The 19,556-nt window shown below is 42.2% G+C and overlaps 1 protein-coding gene across 5 annotated transcripts in view; it reads right to left on the reverse strand.

Moving 5' to 3' along the window:
- The window catches only part of SORCS1 (sortilin related VPS10 domain containing receptor 1), a 576,630-nt gene that overhangs the window by 338,834 nt on the left and 218,240 nt on the right, over positions 1-19,556 (reverse strand). For all 5 annotated transcript variants that reach the window (XM_059881921.1, XM_024985735.2, NM_001191207.2 and 2 more), the window contains 1 exon segment: positions 16,037-16,104. In XM_059881921.1, coding sequence (XP_059737904.1) covers positions 16,037-16,104 — 68 coding nt within the window.

Consider the following 19,556-nt stretch of genomic DNA (forward strand, 5'->3'; position numbering starts at 1 on the left):
GTGTGTTCTCTTAAATCTGAAATGCTGAACTATTATCACTCCAACTGATCAGATGACGAAAAGGAGAACCAGAAATGGTAGCCTTGCCTGAGGCTTGAAGAGACTAAATAACCATCTCAGCTATCTTTTCTATAAACATAAAGAATCCATAAAGAAAGGAAGGGTAGCATTATTTCCAACGGCCATAGGGACTACTGGGTAGCAGAAAGTATCAAAGCAGTGACAAAAGCAGGCCTGGGAAGTAGAGGGAAGAGGAACCCAAGTCACAATCTTGCTCTGCTTTAATCTACAAGGCCTATGTCAGGGGCTTACCCATCCATTTGATGTTTGCCTTTATAAACCAGAAGCTGGGCTTTCCTGGTAGTTCAGTTGGTGAAGAATCTGCCTGCACTGCAGGAGACCCCAGTTCAACTCCAGGGCTTCCCTGGTAGCTCAGCTGGTAAAGAATCTGCCTGCAATGCAGGAGACCCCAGTTTGACTCCTGGGTCAGAAAGTTCCCCTGGAGAAGGCATAGGCTATCCATTCCAGTATTCTTGGGCTTTCCCAGTGGCTGAGACAGTAAAGAACCAATCTGCAACGTGGGAGACCTAAGTTTGATCCCTGGGTTGGGAAGATCCCTTGGAGGAAGGCATGGCAACCCACTCCAGTATCCTTACCTGGAGAATCCCCATGGACAGAGGAACCTGGCAGGGTACAGTCCATGGGGTCATAAAGAATCGGACACGGCTGAGCAACTAAGCTCACACATGTTATAAACCAGAATGGTACCAGACCCTGACATTTGCCCTGCTACAGTGAATCTTTGGAATAAGAGAAGTGGCCCTGATTTTCATTTTGAATTTGTCTTTAAGAGTTATACCTAGAGAAGGTGAGAAACACAGGTGAATCAAAGGCTCTGAGTCGAGATAATAGTTGACTTCACCACCCGCAACTCCCTGATCTCACATGCTTCCTGGTGATTGGAGGAGTCATGAATCACGAGCTTAGACTGCCCAGTGAGTAAGTAAGCAGGGTTTTTGTTTAAGAAGAGTCTTCCAGTTTCACAGGTACTATAAAAGTAACCTAAACAAAAATAGGGGTGGGTAAAGGCATAATACACAGATTCATGTACCATCTCAGCCCGAGAGCATCAGCCTCTGACCTCTGTAGAGCTGCCAAGAAGGGGAACTCAGAGGCCAGGCCTCTATCAAGAGTGCAGCAGTAAGTACTTGGTGTCAGCAAAACTCTGCTTGCCAAGGCTACTGCAGACCAGCGCCCACTGCACCCTGGTACAAGTATAGTTTCCATGTGAAAACATCAGTTTGCTCAGTTCTGAAAACACAGGTCTTTGTGATTGTTTTCTGCGACCTCCAAAGAGGAAACATCCCATGCAATGTAGAAGAAAGAGGGTTTAAATGCTGACATGTCTGAGTCAGAAGTGATAGATTCCCACCCAGGAGAAAGGCAGCAACAGCCTGAGAAAGGGTGATCCAAGAAGCTGGATATATAGTCAATATAAGTCAGAAAACTGATATTTCAATAAATACTGATCAAATTCTAAGAGTTTTCAGACAAAAAAATTTCTTGCCTTACCAAAGAGAACGTATTCATCAACCAGTAGCTATTACTAATCTGAGTCCCCAGTTATTTCAAAGGGTATCTGTTTGGCATACTGTAATGAGTATACATTTCCCAATTAATTTGGGAAATTAATTGGAAAGTCAGGAAAGGGGGAAAGACTTTTGTGAAGTCATCTCATTTCTTTCAAACTCAAAGAGTTAAATCTAAGTTCACATTGGCTTGGCTCAGTGTTCTTATTTGAAAGAAGCAATGAAGCAGGACATTCAATGATAAATTCTTTTCAAAAAGCTCTTTTAAGTCGTGGTCCCCAGAAATGCTGGCAGAAATAAATATACATTTTTTAAAAGGGAGAAAAAAAAAAGTCCTGTGCCTTTCATGAATTGATTGCATCTCCTGCTTCTGCAAGCTAAGAAGTCATAATCCTCTGCAATCACAGATTGTTTGAAGCCAATAAACCAAAGGTGATGACCTTGCTAATACATCCCAGCAGGAGAAAGAAATAAAGCCGTGCTGAGGAATAACTCTTCAGCACACCATTTCCCTTTGGAAAGAAGAGAACAGAGCTGAAAATGCCCCAGCTTGATTTATGGATGAACAGTAGTTCAGAAACTTCACCTGAAATAAGAAAACGGGTTTCCTAAAACTCTCCAGTAGTGCTGTTTCATCCCTTGTGCCCTACGACACACAGGACGAAGTCCCCACCCCTAGGTGCCAGCTTCGTTGACACACAAGGCTTCCCCAGCTTTGGTTGGAGACCATATTGCTCTCTGATGGGGGGCCCCTATTCCCCGCAGGTGAAGTTTATTCTCTGGTGACAGCGCAGTGTGCAGGGCTCAGAATTAGGGATTCAAATGGGCTCAACATTACATTTGTTTTTAAACAACCCCCCAATGGTAGCTAAAGGAAAAGAAACTAGGAGATACTGAAAGGAAGTGAAAGTGAAAATTGCTCACCCTTTTTGACTCCATGTCCTACCCTTTTCAACTCCATGGACTAGTCCATGGAATTCTCCAGGCCAGAATTCTGGAGTTGGTAGCCTTTCCCTTCTCCAGGGGATCTTCCCAACCCAGGAATTAAACTAGGTCTCCTGCATTGTAGGCAGATTCTTTACCAGCTGATCCACAAGGGAAGCCCAAGAATACTGGAGTGGATAGCCTATCCCTTCTCCAGCAGATCTTCCCGACCCAGGAATTGAAATGGGGTCTCCTGCATTGCAGGTGGATTCTTTACCAACTGAGCTATCAGGGAAACCCCTAGGAGATACTAACAGGGATAAATTCATCTCCCCTTTACAACAATACCATCTTCCAACATACACTGAAGCATAATTACAGACAAGCCACATGGCAGTGTCAACCTACATGGCAGAATCAAATTAATATTTGTCACCTCCTTCATGTACAATGGCAATGAATGACAGCAAGACCTGATATTTGATTAAACTACTCCTGTTACCCTTTGATTACTTGTGATATACAGTAAGCAGCAAGCTTTGCATCAATTAATTATATCCACAGATGACACAGTTCATTTGTTTCTTAAGTCTTCTCTCCCCAACTATGGCATTTGTTTTTTAAGTCGTCTCTCCTCAATCATGGCATCCACTCCCATCACTTCATGGCAAATACATGGGGAAACAATGGAAACAGTGACAGACTTTATTTTGGGGGGCTCCAAAATCATTGCAGATGGTGACTGCAGCCATGAAATTAAAAGACACTTGCTCCTTGGAAGAAAAGCTATGACCAACCTTGACAGCATATTAAAAAGCAGAGATATTACTTTGCCAATAAAGGTCCATCTAGTCAAGGCTATGGTTTTTCCAGTGGTCATGTATGGATGTGAGAGTTGGACTATAAAGAAAGTTGAGCACTGAAGAATTGATGCTTTTGAACTGTGATGTTGGAGAAGACTCTTGAGAGTCCCTTGGACTGCAAGGAGATCCAACCAGTCAATCCTAAAGGAAATCAGTCCTGAATATTCATTAGAAGGACTGATGTTGAAGCTGAAACTCCAATACTTTTGCCACCTGATGCGAAGAACTGACTCATTTGAAAAGACTCTGATGCCGGGAAAGATTGAAGGTGTGAGGAGAAGGGGACGACAGAGGATGAGGTGGTTGGATGGCATCACCGACTCGATGGACATGAGTTTGAGAAAGCTCTGGGAACTGGTAATGGACAGGGAAGCCTGGCATGCTGCAATCTCTGGAGTTGCAAAGAGTCAGACACGACTGAGCGACTGAACTGAACTAACTGAACTTCCCAATCTATTGTCCTGGTGCTCTTTTTTAGTGAACAACTACTATGGGCCAAGAACTATACCTGGTGCTATGGATACAAAGGTTAATAACGTAATAGGCAACCTTCAAGATGGTCCCTGTAAGGAGAATAAATATACAGAAAGTACTAACGACTCAAAGTAATACATCAAAAAAGGAAAATATGTACAACAGAAAGAGTACGTGAGCAGTGATTTATTCTGTGTGGAAGGTGCTGGTCAAGAAAGGGATCACACAAGAGATGGTCCCTCTGGGGTTCAAAGCCAGGCTCTGGAGCCAGACTGCTTGAATTCAGATCTCTTCTCTACTGCCTAGTATTCTTGTGACTCTGAGCAGTATCCTTATCTTGACCCAGAGGGATGGTATGGGGAGGGAGGAGGGAGAAGGGTTCAGGATGGGGAACACATGTATACCTGTGGCGGATTCATTTTGATATATGGCAAAACCAATACAATATTGTAAAGTTAAAAAATAAAATTAAAAAAATATTTAAAAAATAAAAAAATAAAATGTGTATAATGATATAACCAAACTTGGATGGTACTGAGAGGATTCACTTATGGTTAATACATATAAAGTTCTTAGAGGAGTGTCTTTATTGTTGTTCTTGTCACTAGGTCGCGTCAGACTCTCTGCGACTCCATGGACTGTAGCCCGCCAGGTTCCTTTGTCCATGGGATTTCCCAGGCAAGAATACTGGAGTGGGTTGCCATTTCCTTTCCCAGGGGATCTTCTCGACCCATATCTCTTGCATCTTCTGCACTGGCAGGCAGGTTCTTTACCAGCTGAGTCTAACACATAGTAAATCATCTGTATAAATGGCTATCATTATTATTTATTAGACAAATAGCCTAAAGGGAAAAGGCATTTCAGATGAAAAAGTAAAGACCATAGAAGTACAAGATCTAAGATTTTTATTGGTTTTAGATTATTTACTTTATTTACTGTGTGATTAGTAAGTGATGCACATTTTTTTAATATAAGTGTCACTATAATTCTACTAGATAAATACTACTGCATCCCCTTTTATGATGAGAAAATGAAGCAGAGGTTAGAAAACTTCCCCATCATCTCAGAGCTAGTTAGTGGACAGAGCCTGGATTCATGTCTTGTCATCCAATGCTCGAGCCCAAATGCTGACCTGTTTACGGACAGCCTTCCAAGGGCACATGTTGTTTGGCAGAACCCACACATAGTTCACCATGTCTGGAACACATAATGAGTTTCCTTTATTGAGAATTCTACTAAATGGAGTGATCAAAGTCAAGGACCATAAATACCTAACAGGATAAAAACGAGAAGCCAAGGTCAACTGAGAGTCCAGAAAATTAAATTCTGAAAAGCAGACTTTAATATCAAAGAAGCACATTTTTGGCATGGGCTCCAGAGCAAATTGTGATAAGAAGAAAAAAGTAACCAGAAAGGAAACCAACATCACTTCAATGTGATATCTAGGCTGGCACTATTTTCTTAAAGGCATCACGGTGGCTACCAGACGTGGTCCACAAGTCTTAGCATTGGAGTCAGCAGCTCCCCAGAGAAAAATCTAATATAACTCAACCAGAGAAGGCTGCCCGGTGTTTCCCCACAATGTGCGTTTTCGCTCAGAATGTTGGGGGCCTGATAAACAGATCTAGCTGTTTCATATACACATGGAGAAATAGTGGCTCCTTCTACAGATCTGGGTGGATTTCTTAACAGTATCTTTTAAGAAAATATTTTTCTGATTAACACCACCTTCTCTTACCAGGTCCTTTTCACAGAGTCCCCTGGAAGCTAGATACAGTCTAAGTTTAATATTATAAAAAGTCTGGATATTATTTCTTCAGTGTTCTTTAGGCTTTTAGACATGCTTGGATTGGGAGGGGGAGGTCCTACTATTCACTCTTTGTCCTCTCCCAACTCCCAGCTTCACTTTCTTCTCTGTTTGGCACAGATCCCCTCATCTACCACTCACTGCCCCCAACCATCTTGCTGTCCTGTCCTCTAACACTGCTCCAGAAAAACACAACCAAGTGCCTTCTTGAGGATGACCCCTGCTCACTGGAGTGAAAACAGCCACACTGACCCCTAGGCCATGGCCCCAGCTGGGCTCTCAGCATCACCCAGAGCTACCCCTGCTTTCCCTGAGTAGGCCTTCCTCGTGGCTCCTTAGCAGCTGCTCCAAACCACCTGGCTTCCCTTCTTGCTAAAAGAGAAGCAATGCTCCTGCTCTGGTCTACTCCTCATCCACCTTGATCACCATAGCTGGATTACCCGCCCCCCAACCATAGAAGCTCCAAATCCATATACTCTCTGCCGCTCAATCCTGGACCAGTTTTACTCCCTCCTAAGTTCTACATTTTTAATCTCTTTCCATGGATTCAACCCCCATAAAACAGGGTTGTCCTCACTTACGGAAAGGAAGATATGCCTTTAGTCTATGACCTCTTTTATATTTTTATATGTCTTCCTTTATGTCCCTTCAAATCTTCTTCCTTGAAAGAGTTGCCTCCATATCCTTTTCTCCTTCACTAAGAGAAAGTGCTCAGGAGTTGTCAACAGAGCAGATGTAGGTAGTAAATAACCTCGCCACCCACTGGACTATCCAAGACCAAGGCAAGAAAACCATGTCTCCCTTTCACCTTCTCCCTCATCCAAATGGCCCTATTCATTTTCACTTTAAAAGATTTATTGAAATCACCACCACTACCCACTTCCATACCCCATACTCCTTTCCTTCGTGGCCTAAAATAAGTCAATCCCTTCTCAGCTCCTCTGATACCACTGACTGCTATTCCCATGGTCACCAGTTTTGTTGTTTCCCAAGTGAAATTCTCAACAGGACACCATGATTCATTTATTTTCCTAAAATTCACATTTCATCAAGTTTCCCCCTTGCCCCAAACCAAAAAAATGATACTTCAAAGGGGATAAATATCAGAATAATTAGCACAGAAAAATATGAATTACCTCACTTCTATTTTTCCAAAATCATCTACAAACATCCTCTCCATACACAGAATATATTCCAATATTACACACATAGAGTATATTCCAATCTTGTACAGTTTCCTCAATATGCCAGACTATCATCACTTAAAGGTGCTTAGAATACAGTATATTCTCAGTAAATAAACAGCCCCATTTACTAGTGTGATTCTTACTTGTTCCTCAAGATTCAGATCAGATATCCTTTTCCTTCTTCAACCTGGGTCATATTACAATACCTCTATTATGACATTTGATGCACTAATTTCTCATTTATTTATCTCTCTCCCACTGTGAATTCCTTAAGAGCAACAATCAAATCTTTTATGTATCTGGATTCACACAATTTACCATGATTCTAGGCATGTATTTACTTACACATTCAATGAATTGAGAAATCTCACTTGAATGTCTGTCTACGGGCCATGCACTTTCCTTGGCATTTGAAATACAATTGAAATACTGGTGGCATCGGCCACTGAATAAATGATAACTAGAATCATTAGACATCAGGACACGCAGTAAATGAAAGGAACAAAGAGCTATGGTAAAAAGAAACAAGAGTCTCCTTTTAATAAGTGGGCACCGATAAGTTTTTAAAAATAAGATGGTATTCAGGTTGAGACCTAAAAAATGATGACAAGCTAGTCATGTTGACTGAATAATGAGATTGTATGCTGGTGAAAGGTAAGAATTTAATTGTATCTTGGGTATCTTTTGACCTTCCTTGTACCCAGGGCAGAGCTCTAGACCCAAAGAACATCCACTGCCCCTGTTTACTTACTTATTAATGATAAGCTCAAGTTTTGACTTCAAAGGACAGAACAAAGCATCAAGTGAGGAAGAAATTCCTTTGAGAGGTTATGAGGATATGGAAGGATTGGGTTCCTATTGGAATTGGATGGTGGTGACCTCAATCTCAAGGGACAACATAGATGTTAGGGTTCCATCATGTACTGTTCAATGGCAAGGTAGGAAAACCAAAACTGACATCCGAAACCACTTTCTGAGTTTATAACCAGACTTGATATTGGAATGCCAGTTGTTCTGCATTTGCTTTACTCTTTCCTAAGGTCACACTGATAAAATTACTACACCCTCAGGGCAATGATAGCTTTTGTGTGTATCTCATCTATTACTTACTAAAAGGAGAAGTGGAGAACTCAGCATAGCCAATCACCAAGGCAAATGAGAAGTGAAAACATGCGATCTGAGTCCAGACCCTCACAGACATCTCAGGAAAGCCAACAGCATCTTTGGGCAGAACTCAGCCAGATCCCTACAGAAATAGGAGGTATGCAGGAAGATTTTGACAACCTCCAATGTGCATGCCTAGTGTTCGATGGATATTAGTGGATTCCCTGACTTGAATCTGGACTCTTCACACTTGGTACTGCCTGTGTTCTTACTCTTTGAGTGCAATGCAGTGATATTTCACAAGGTCATGTAGCACATTATTGAAAACAGTATTTCCTATATGGAAGGCTTGAGTTTAAAAATTTAGGATTAAATAAGTACACAGCACAGATCTGACTTTCAGAGAAGACCCTGAACCAATACTCAACATACTATTTCTAAGCAAAAAAAATAAAAATAAAAAAGATAACTTAATACATGTGAAGTTATATTTCAGGTGCCAAGTGAACAAAAATAAGTAAGAGACAGTCACAGTCTCTGAGTTTCCAGGCTAGTGTGGAAATAAATGAACATGGACAATAACGTGTGCATAACTTTGGCACTGCATTTGTCACACTTCTATGATCACCCAGTGAGTGTCTGCCGTTCACTAGTTTTGAATTTCTGTAGGGAACAAGCAATCTGTTACTCCTAGTGTCTACCTAGCACAGTGCCTGGCATAAAAAAGGGGGCTGCCGCTGCTGCTGCTGCTAAGTCTCTTCGGTCGTGTCCGGCTCTGTGCAACCCCATAGACGGCAGCCCACCAGGCTAGTAGATGTTTATTAAAACAAACCAAATAAATATACACCTGATAACCATTTATATAATACATTCAGGATTATTGAGGAAGAAGCAATTACCTTTGCTTAGAAAGAGAGGAGAGATGGAGACAGGGGTTCAAGAGTGTCACAGACCAATACACATATGAAAAGATACTCAGTGTCACTGGTAGTCACAGAAAATCCCTTTAAATACTGCAATCAAGACATCATTTTCACTAAACAGCAGCAAAATTTTAAGTATAAAAAATAGCCAGTTCTGGTGACATTATAGGGAAATATACAGTCTCTTGTTGCCTGTGGGTATATGAATTATCCCAACCATCTTGGAAAGTAATCTCAGGTATCTGTTAACACTATAAATGCATTAGGTTTTGATACAGCAATACAACCTTTAGGACTCTAGAGTAATTTACAGAGATAAAATTACCAGAATGTAAGAACATGTTTACAAACATGCTGATTGAAGCACTATATGTAATAAATAGGGCTTCCCTGATGGCTCCGATGGTAAAGAATCTGCTTGCAATGTAGGAGACCTGGGTTTGATCCCTGGGTAGGGAAGATCCCCTGGAGAAGGGATTGGCTGCTCACTCCAATATTCTTGCCTGGAGAATCCATGAATAGAGGAGCCTGGTGGGCTACAGTTCATGGGGTCACAAAGAGTTGGACACAACTGAGGGGCTAACACACACATATGTAATAGTAATATTGTAGAAATTAGAATAAAAATCAAATAAAAAGGCATAGAGAAGCAGCGTAGCTTGGACTTAAGAGAGCACACCCAGGATCCAGCTCACACTCACCAACTGCATGACCACTGGGCCCAGTACTTAATTTTTCTAAGCCTCAGTTCTCCCATCTGTAAACCTGGGATACTAGTAATTTTCACTTTAAAGGGTTTTTATGAAGGTAAAAAAGCACTGAGAACACTTCTTGGCTCAAAAGAAGCACTACATAAGTTAATTAAGCATGCAGTAGTTAAATTCAGTATACAACATCCGTACTAATTGATGCTTATAAACCTGACCCATTTTTCTTAATGTATTCATCTGGACGGACACTCATGACTCACTGGTAAGTGAAAATAACAGGTTGTCAGAGTCCTGTGAATAGTTACTCCTATTTGCTCAAACAAACAAAAAAAGTGGTCTTGATATGTGTATATATCTCCTGGTATTTTTGAGTCTGGTCACAATGAGGCGGACAGAATCACCCAAAATGCTTAGTATCACTGACCTCAGGGAAGCTGAATCTGTGTGGGAAGGAAAAGACTAACAATTCTTCTGCCTCTAACTGTATGGTTCATTATAATGAGCACACATTCCTTTTGATTTCTTAAAAACAATAAGATTAAAAACTGTATTTGTAAGCCCAGGAACTACAAGTAGCTCTCTATGACACAAATACGTTGGGTGGGAATAGGAGTTATTAAGTCAAAGGAGTCCAGACTCCAAGGCACCTCCTGATCCGGCTGGGGAGCCTGACTCTCTCCTGGGGGCCATTAGGCAGGCACTAAACACTTGCAACACAGGGATGATTAACATCACTGGACTTGTGTGACATGAAGAGCCCTCTTACACAGAAATTTCACACTCTAACTTTATTCGATTTTTCTTTTTCAGGATGTATAGGGCGTGTGTGTGTGTGTGCGCGCGCTTGCGCATTTGCGCACGCCCGCACTCTCAGTCATGTCCAACTCTCTGTGATCCCATGGATTGCAGCCCACCAGGCTCCTCTGTCCATGGAGTCCTGGAGTAGGTTGCCATTGGCAGCACTTGCATTGGCCAGGGGCTTCCCAGGTAGCTCAGTGCTAAAGAATCCACCTGCCAATGCAGGAGCCTCAAGAGACACAAGTTCAATCCCTAGGTTGGGAAGATCTCCTAGAGAAGGAAATGGCAATCCACTTCAGTATTCTTGCCTGGAAAATCCATGGACAGAGGAGCCTGGTGGGCTACAGTCCATGAGGTCACAAAGAGTCTGATCTGACTTAGCACACCCACATATCCCTGTTCTAAATCTTTGTATCTGTAACTGACTGAAAGCTGAATTGTGTGGCAAAACATCCTTCCAAGCTGAGTCTAACAGCCTATTCATGTCACTCTCTGCTTTTCCCCTGGAGGAGGAGTGGGAAGGAAGAGACTTCCAGCTAGTGGGAATTATCCACAGGGTTGGCCGAAAGTCAGCATCTTCAGGTCAGCTTCTGTCAGCCTGAATCCCTGGAGTTCTCCAGGAAGTACTAGCTGCAGCCAACCCCACACAGAAGCTGCCTCAAAGCCCTCTGCAGCATTCTCTCCACAAAGATGTGATGGGGACGCTTCTCTTGACAGTCGCTGTAACACCCAACACGAAACAAAGCAACTCAGGTGACAAGGAAACAGGGCTGGCTCCCAGTGCTGAATCAAATGGCCTAATCCATTTCCCCACTTTAACCTTCGTTCCACAAAAGCAGGAACTGCTGCTTGAGTCGTCCATAATGGTGGAGATCTTTTCATAAGCTTATGTTTCATGTGGATCGGAAAATAGGACAGCAGTGAATTTGAGAATCAGGCCGAGCAAGCTCTACAACAGGCCCTTGGTAGGCTGTGCGTCCCTTTAAGAGAGTACACCTTTAGGCCCTTCGCAACTGCCTGAGGCTTTCTCACCAGCTAAGCCTCTCAGCAGAGTGCTGATTACCCTGGCACAGGGATTAATACATTTCTTCTCAAGAGATACTGTATCTAGATTTTGACATTTTATTTATCTCAACCTTTAAGCTTATCTTGCTTCAATATGGTAAAACCACCAGCTCTACCAAGTCTCACAGCTTAATCCTCTGGAAAGTGAAGAAGATCCTGAGGTGTAATTAATTGTTCTGGGGCAGATCATCCCCTTTGCCTCTCAGTTTGACTCCTGGAGTGAAGGACCACACAAAACAAAACAAAATCAACAACCGGCTCCAGGATTAAGGTGTAATCAATGACAAGACCAACTGGGAGCCGAAGCTCATTAATTTGGAAGAGTGGCATCTTGCTCTGTCAGCCTAGGTTTGTTGATTAGCAAGGTTGAAAACCCTAAAACACCAGTGCAAGGTCAGCTGTTTTTCTGGCTTCTTTCCTACCCTAACACCCTGGAGGCATTTGCCACTTGCCCCTTTGGGACTACGCAGCTGGTAAAAGTCATAAAGAATACAGGCTCAATCAGAAAGTCCATGTATCTGTTTGCTGGACAAGAAACCATTTCCCTGTTGCCCAGTATTTTTCTGGAATAGGGAAAATGCTGTTCAAAATGTTATAATGCTTTGAAAACTCTGATTTTAAGATAAACAGATAGATAATAATCATATATGTATGTATGATTAAAATGTTGTTTGTTTAGGTACAGCAAGATCCACCCGAAGGCAGACAGGACTCTAGATGATCAATAAGCAGTGAAATGAATGAAGTTTATTAATTAATGTGCCTGTAAGTGTGTGGGCTATTATTTACAAATTGTGTGACCTTGGCATACTGTAAAAATGAACTAGGAGGATGTAATAATGCATGTCAAGCACTGAACTTAGAGCCTGATCAAAGTTAACTTTTATTATTGTTCTCATTATTTTCATTAGCAAAGTATCACTGCCGACCATGAAACCAGAAAGGTGTTGGGTTTAAGGACATAGTCTAGTTGCAAAGAGAAAATACAAGCATGAGCAAAGTAAAGAAGCAACACTTATCTCATATCTTTATGCTAACACTTAATATTTGTATGACAGTTTGTCTATTTACATTAGATTAAACACATTCTGGGATCTGGCAGCTCCGGGTGCTGTGTAAGGACATTATTCAATGTAATTACACAAGGCAGATTACAGACAAGTACAGTTCTCTCTCATTTTAACTGTCCATAGAGCTTAGCCTCTCTAAACAACGAAGTCCTAGAAGGCAAAGCCTATATGCTATGGATCTGTGTATTTACTCACCCTCCCTTTCCCAGACAAGAACAATACAAGGCCTAGAGGAGTTAATCAATTCATCTGTGTTGAATAAATGAGTGAGAAACAGAGTTGTATGTTCGTGACCATGCAGTAGAGATAAAATTGTAGTACTTACTAGCCTGTCCAAAACCAGATACTTATTGAGCATTATCTACGTGCTATGTCCTGAATCCAGTGCTGTGAGTGCCATGAGAATTTCTAAAATAGGGTCTGTGCCCCTAGTAAACCCCCAACTGTAGGCATAGGCAGGTTTTCTGAGAAGAAAGTACAAGCTTGTGCAGGAGAAAATGAGCCAACGCCGAGCAGTCTAGTCTCCTTCAGTAGGACTGAATTAGAAGACACAGGGCCCTGAGGACCTCATTTCCTGGTCCCCATTCTTGACCCATCCAGGCCTGTCCCTGTCCTAAGTTAACACCCAGAAAAGGCTCCCTAAAGACCGAATATGGGTACTATAAGCCATTCAAAAAATGCAGCCCTGAAATGCAACTAGGAAGTTTTATAAATAATTTTTCTTTCTCCTTTCCTCTTTTCTAAATTATATTTTAACTCAAGCATGTGGTCTCCTATAAAGTATTAAAATGAGCAGTTGCAATAGAATAGAACACCCACAGTAATAATTTGCCACATATGACATGTAGAACATAACAAAACATGCAGAACATGATAAGACATGTAGAACATGGCATATGAGGCAAATGATTACTTTGGGTATGTTAGAAAAGCAAATATATATGCATATATACACATACATATTATAGGTACACATGCATATATATGGGGCTGCCCTGGTGGCTCAGCTGGTAAGGAATCCGCCTGCAAAGCGGGAGACCTGGGTTCGATTCCTGGGTTGGAAAGATCCCCTGGAGAAGGGAAAGGCTACCCACTCCAGTATTTTGGCCTGGAGAATTCCATGGACTGTATAGTCCATGGAGTTGCAAACAGGCGGAGATGACTGATCTACTTTCACACATATGCATATAGGTTTCCTAGGAGGCTCAGATGGTAAAGAATCTGCCTGCAATGCAGGAGACCCGAGTTTAATTCCTGGGTTGGAACAATCCCCTGGAGGGGGGCATGGCAACACACTCCAGTATTCCTGCCAGGAGAATTCCATGGACAAAGGAGCCTGCAAAGAGTCAGACACAACTGTGCGACTAACACTTTACTTTTTCATGCCTGTGTGTATATGTGTATATGTGTGTATATGTGTATGTATGTATATGTGTGTTTTTATGAATGTGTGTGTTTGTGTACATATATGTGTATATTCTCCAGTGAAATTGGTTCTAAGATGGAAAAGTAAGCAGGTCACTCTTGCCACACTTTCCCAAGCTAAAGCCCACAGAGTTTGCTCCCTCAGAAGGGAGGTCTGATACCGCTAGAATGAGATATCATTTTTATTTCACTAACCTGATTCCTTAAGATCAGAAAAGAATAGTCCTCCTAGACTGGGGCATCAGTAATAGTGCCCCAACAGAGAGAGAGATGCGTGCTGGACGTGTGCTTCTGCAGTCCAGGACAAGCTGTTCCTCATATCCCTCCAGAGTGCCCTTCCTAGGACTATTCAGAGTGAGAGTTATGGCTGCTCTGCCTCTATCCCACGGAAACAGAACTGCACATCTTTTAATTTTCTAATACACCAACAACACTTTAGATGGCAGATGCACCACAGAGTAAAAGCTGGCTTTTATTTTCATTTATGCACATACATTAGAGAAATTGATCAAGGAAGCATAAGCTTACTCAGAGATGCTGACAAACAGGTACTGAATTTAAACAATACAGCAGGAGTCAGGCCCTTAATGTATTAAAGAACTGTACTTTTAGAGGCTCCTACCAAACCTCCTACACTTGAAATCAGTTACATAAATTTCCTTGGGACAGAAACTCTGCATAATTGGCCTCTTCATTGGGAAAAGAGCTCACTAATTGAAATGCCTGACAACAAATAAAATAACAGAATCTAGCCTTTTCTTTAGTATAGTAGGGCTCTCCCAGAGCATAGGACAACTTATTTGGAGCTTCTTATACATGGTGTCAAGTCTAATAAAAAATAGACATCAAGTGAAAATGAAATTTAATGAACAATCTTCTTGTGGGGTCTGGTACATTCTTTTGGGGTGTCTATTCAATCCATGAGCCACCTCTTGTATGACCACCACATTCCCCAACAGAGGAAGGCCCTACAAACAAACTGCTACCATGAAAATCAGCTTTCCCTCCCCAGCCACTGTCGAGTGTACTGGGAGCAGGGGGAACAGCTGTCAAATAGGGTGACTGGAGTCTTTCTCCCTAGACCTCAGCATTGAGACTCAGAGCCAGCAGCCAGTCTCTACTGGTCTTGAGAACTGAGTTAATGGAACCTCCCACTGATCTTATGTGGTCACTACTAACTTTGGTCTGTCCAGACCACTGCTGCCTTTGTGTGTGTGCATGTATGTAAAAGAGTGCATGTGTCTATGTATGAATATCATCTCTGAAGTCTGTCTCCATCCTTTCAGGCTCAGGGATCATCATGTGATCCAGACCTGGCCAATCAGAGAAGGCTCTCTCCTAGACTTCAGGGACTAGTTCGGGTTTGAGCACATGACCCAGGCTACTGGAGAAGAGCCAAAGAGGAATGAGATAAATCAAGCAGATTTTTTTAAGAAACAAAATGAAACAAGAGAATGTATAGTTTTCAAGAATAAAGGAGGACAGAATAACTGTCTGGGTATCCGAGGACTTGCTTTTGTGCCAAATCCAATGAGTTAGTCTACCCTCTTAAAGGATTTGTTCATCCATTTGAAAAATCACTCACTATACACTTTATATATATATATATATATATATATATATATGGCCCAGTAGTGTGAATCCCACGCATGCATGTGTGTGTGCACACCTCTGTGCTGCAGAACCACAGAAAAGCAGCTGTGAAAGTGTTGCCCTGGGAGCCTGCCTGGGTTCTTCAGGCCTTGAGTTATACTGATCCCCTCTGCAAAGACATCCTTATTCTTTCATTTCCACCCCAATAAGCTCACGATTGGTGAGAACTATGGGAACCAACATCCATAAAGACAACCTAATGAACACCTTAGCAAAAAGACTTCTGACCAAAAGAAGAGGTCTATACAAAGAAAGGATCTGGCCCTTCTGGTAAAAACAACAACAAAAACCCTACCCATGGTTAGGAAAACAAAGAGCAGACAGAGAAGAAAGGGTACACATAACCAGAAACCTTCTCCCTAGGAAACAGGGGTGAGGAGGGAGCAGCCTGGCCGAGGGCATCATGTTGAAATAAGACTGTAACTGTTAGCTCAATTTCCTTACCTCCAAAGCGAGCTCTCAGTGATGCTCCCCAGGTTATAGTCAAACAGCTTTGTCAAAATGAGAATCACCTGAAGGCAAAAGAAGACATCACGGTTAGTTTCAAACAATTACAATTTCATAGAACTGAAATGGCCCAAGGGAGGACTTAGAATTCCTTTAACGGGTGCTTAACATAATTGAATGAATTGTTGCAGCATCCACTTACACTGATTGGGGAAGGGTTTACCAGTGCCTGGGCTTTACTTGTGGCTCAGCTGGTAAAGAATCCGCCTGCAATGCAGGAGACCTCGGTTCAATCCCTGGGATGGGACGATCCCCTGGAGACGGGAAAGGCTACCCACTCCAGTATTCTGGCCTAGAGAATTCCATGGACTGCATAGTCCATGGGGTTGCAAAGAGTCGGACACAACTGAGCAACTTTCACTTCAGTTGTCAGTGCCTTCCTTTAAACAGCTAAAACTGGACCCTGGGTCCTAGAGCTTACAGAATTTAGGTATCTCTTTATAAGAAACAAAACACAAAGTCATGAATTCCAATCTGCACATCCTGGGAAAGGGCCTGTGTAATTAACACTGAAACTTAAGCTTTATTTGCTTCTCAGCAAATCTTCCTATAATTTTAACTTGTTGCTTTTCTTCAACCTCATTCAGAGGAACCCAAACAATTTAGCTCATTCTTTCAGAATTCAACACCTCTTAAGCATTTACTAGGAGCCCAGAATTTTGCCTGACACCAGAAAAGAACATAAATACAGATAAGGCCTGGTGGTCTGGGACGCACCAGAACTCACGCCCATCATGGCAGCATCAGAAAGCGGCTGCCTTTGTTGCCGGCAGCCCTGACCTAGCTCCGCCTGGTTAAGTGAAGCGTAGGAGTGCCATGACACTGGGGAAGATTCAACAGAGCAGCGTGTTTCTAACCATGGATGGTCTCAGCCCTTATTTGCTCTCCTTACATAATGAGAAGAGCCTAATAGCTCTGCCTTGTTTTCTGTTGAGGTTCATATTTTCTCTCTTGATAGTCATAACCTAGAACATTCGGCCCAGTCCTGTTGTTTCCAACTTAGCATAAAAATGTTGACATTGATTTTTGGATTTCCTCGGAAGGCCAAGGGATCAATTGTAGCCACAGTGAGCACAGAACGGTCTAACCTTGAATTCCAAGCCAGCAAGCTACCAAGGAGCTGCTGAATCCTTCATGGTTCTACTCTGCTAGCACAAGGCTTGCTTTACTGAAGACACAGGCACCAGTGAGAGGATTCTGATCACTTCTTTCACAGCAAGCGAACTGGAACTCCATGCCTTAGGTTTGTTCCAACTTCAAGGGGATGAAGGACCACGGTCACCCCAAAACAGGCACAAATCTGAGGACCTGGGCTCTAAGACCACCCCTCTCTTTAACTACTGCACAGACTTCCTTCAAGGATCTGTTCAAAACTGACTTTCTTAGCAAAATATGAGCATGTGCGAGGCGCTGGGTGCCCTATGGGCATGTCAGATGGCAGGCCTGCGGTGGGGGCATATGCTTAACAGATCCGTGTGCCAATTAAGTTGCTCTAAGTGCTAAATTTCAATCACCGCCATCCCAGGAACGCTGATCAGCGACAGCGGGGTGGCTGTTTGTTTGAAGACACAGAGATGTCGTTGCTCTACCTCGGTATGATTTTGCAGAACAGGCCTACAAATTCCCCACCAAGAAAACGGGGGTGTGGGCATAAAGCGTTTCTCAGTAGTTGCTCTCTTGATACAAGACGGCAGTAAACTAAATAATGAAGTTCAGCCGGCCACAAACTGCATTTCCCATCCATCTGATGAGGGAAGCCACTGGAGCCCCAGAGAAGGAACCTTTTTAACCCAGCATGTAACAGTGTAGAGCCGCTCACACGCGCACGCAGAAGTTGTTTAAGCAATTCACAGGCAGGTGGGCAGGGAGGTAAAAATCCACTCCCTGATTCTTCTTGCTGGGCTAGTAAAATGAAAATGCCAGTGATACACTCAGGCAGCTTGTCAATACTGCACCAGATGAGGCGTTCTTTATGGCATTTCAAAGCATATCTGCTTGAATCAATCTAATCTTTCGTTTTCAGAACGAAAGCAAGAAAGAAGGGAGAACTGCTAACCTTTAGTTATGCTTCAATCGATTATTTGAACTTTCTTTTCCCCTCTGTTTTTCCCCTTTTCTATCTACATGGATTATTCACCACCTTACTCCTGAATGATGATATGTCACTATATAAGGCTGATTTGTTATTGTTTGTTTTTCTGTTATGGTTAATTATCAATACTGTTTTATAGAATTAGCATCTGTTAAAGGGCCACAGCCAAAACTACCACCATTAGATGAGTAAAAGAGGTTAACACAATTGTCCATCTATTCTAGTTTTATTGTCTATCATTTCTGTGTATTTTTCAAATAAAACAAAAAACACTGGAACCTATTAACCAAGTAAAACATATGTACTTAAAAATACATATAAATGGTCACTTACTTTTATTCATTTGGTAAATACTTTTAATGTACAGATTTAATTCCAAGTTCAAGTATATAGCATTTAAGTATAAATTCTAGTCAGTGTGATCAAGGCTGATTTGATAAATATTGGGTTTGACCAAAAAGTTTGTTAGGGAAAAACTCAAACCCATGTCCACTGAGTCGGTGATGCCATCCAATCATCTCATCCTCTGTCGTCCCCTTCTCCTCTTGCCTTCAATCTTTCCCAGCATCAGGGTCTTTTCCAATGCATCAGCTATTCACATGAGGTGGCCAAAGTACTGGAGTTTCAGCTTTAGCATCATTCCTTCCAAAGAACACCCAGGGCTGATCTCCTTTAGAATGGACTGGTTGGACCTCCTTGCAGTCCAAGGGACTCTCAAGAGTCTTCTCCAACACCACAGTTCAAAAGCATCAGTTCTTTGGTGCTCATCTTTCTTCACAGTCCAACTCTCACATCCATACATGACCACTGGAAAAACCATAGCCTTGACTAGATGGACCTTTGTTGACAAAATAATGTCTCTGCTTTTTAATATACTGTCTAGGTTGGTCATAACTTTCTAAGGAGTAAGTGTCTTTTAATTTCATGGCTGCAGTCACCATCTGCAGTAATTTTGGAGCCCCCAAAAATAAAGTCAGTCACTGTTTCCACTGTTTCCCCATCTATTTGCCATGAAGTGATGAGACCAGATGCCATGATCTTAGTTTTCTGAATGTTGAGCTTTAAGCCAACTTTTTCACTATCCTTTTTCACTTTCATCAAGAGGCTCTTCAGTTCTTCTTCACTTTCTGCCATAAGGGTGGTGTCATCTGCGTATCTGAGGTTATTGATATTTCTCCCGGCAATCTTGATTCCAGCTTGTGCTTCTTCCAGCCCAATGTTTCTCATGATGTACTCTAAAGTTAAACAAGCAGGGTGACAATATACAGCCTTGACATACTCCTTTTCCTATTTGGAACCAGTCTGTTGTTCCATGTCCAGTTCTAACTGTTGCTTCCTGACCTGTATACAGGTTTCTCAAGAGGC

Source organism: Bos taurus, chromosome 26 (assembly GCF_002263795.3).
Source record: "Bos taurus isolate L1 Dominette 01449 registration number 42190680 breed Hereford chromosome 26, ARS-UCD2.0, whole genome shotgun sequence".
In the NCBI taxonomy this organism is placed as follows: Eukaryota; Metazoa; Chordata; class Mammalia; order Artiodactyla; family Bovidae; genus Bos; species Bos taurus.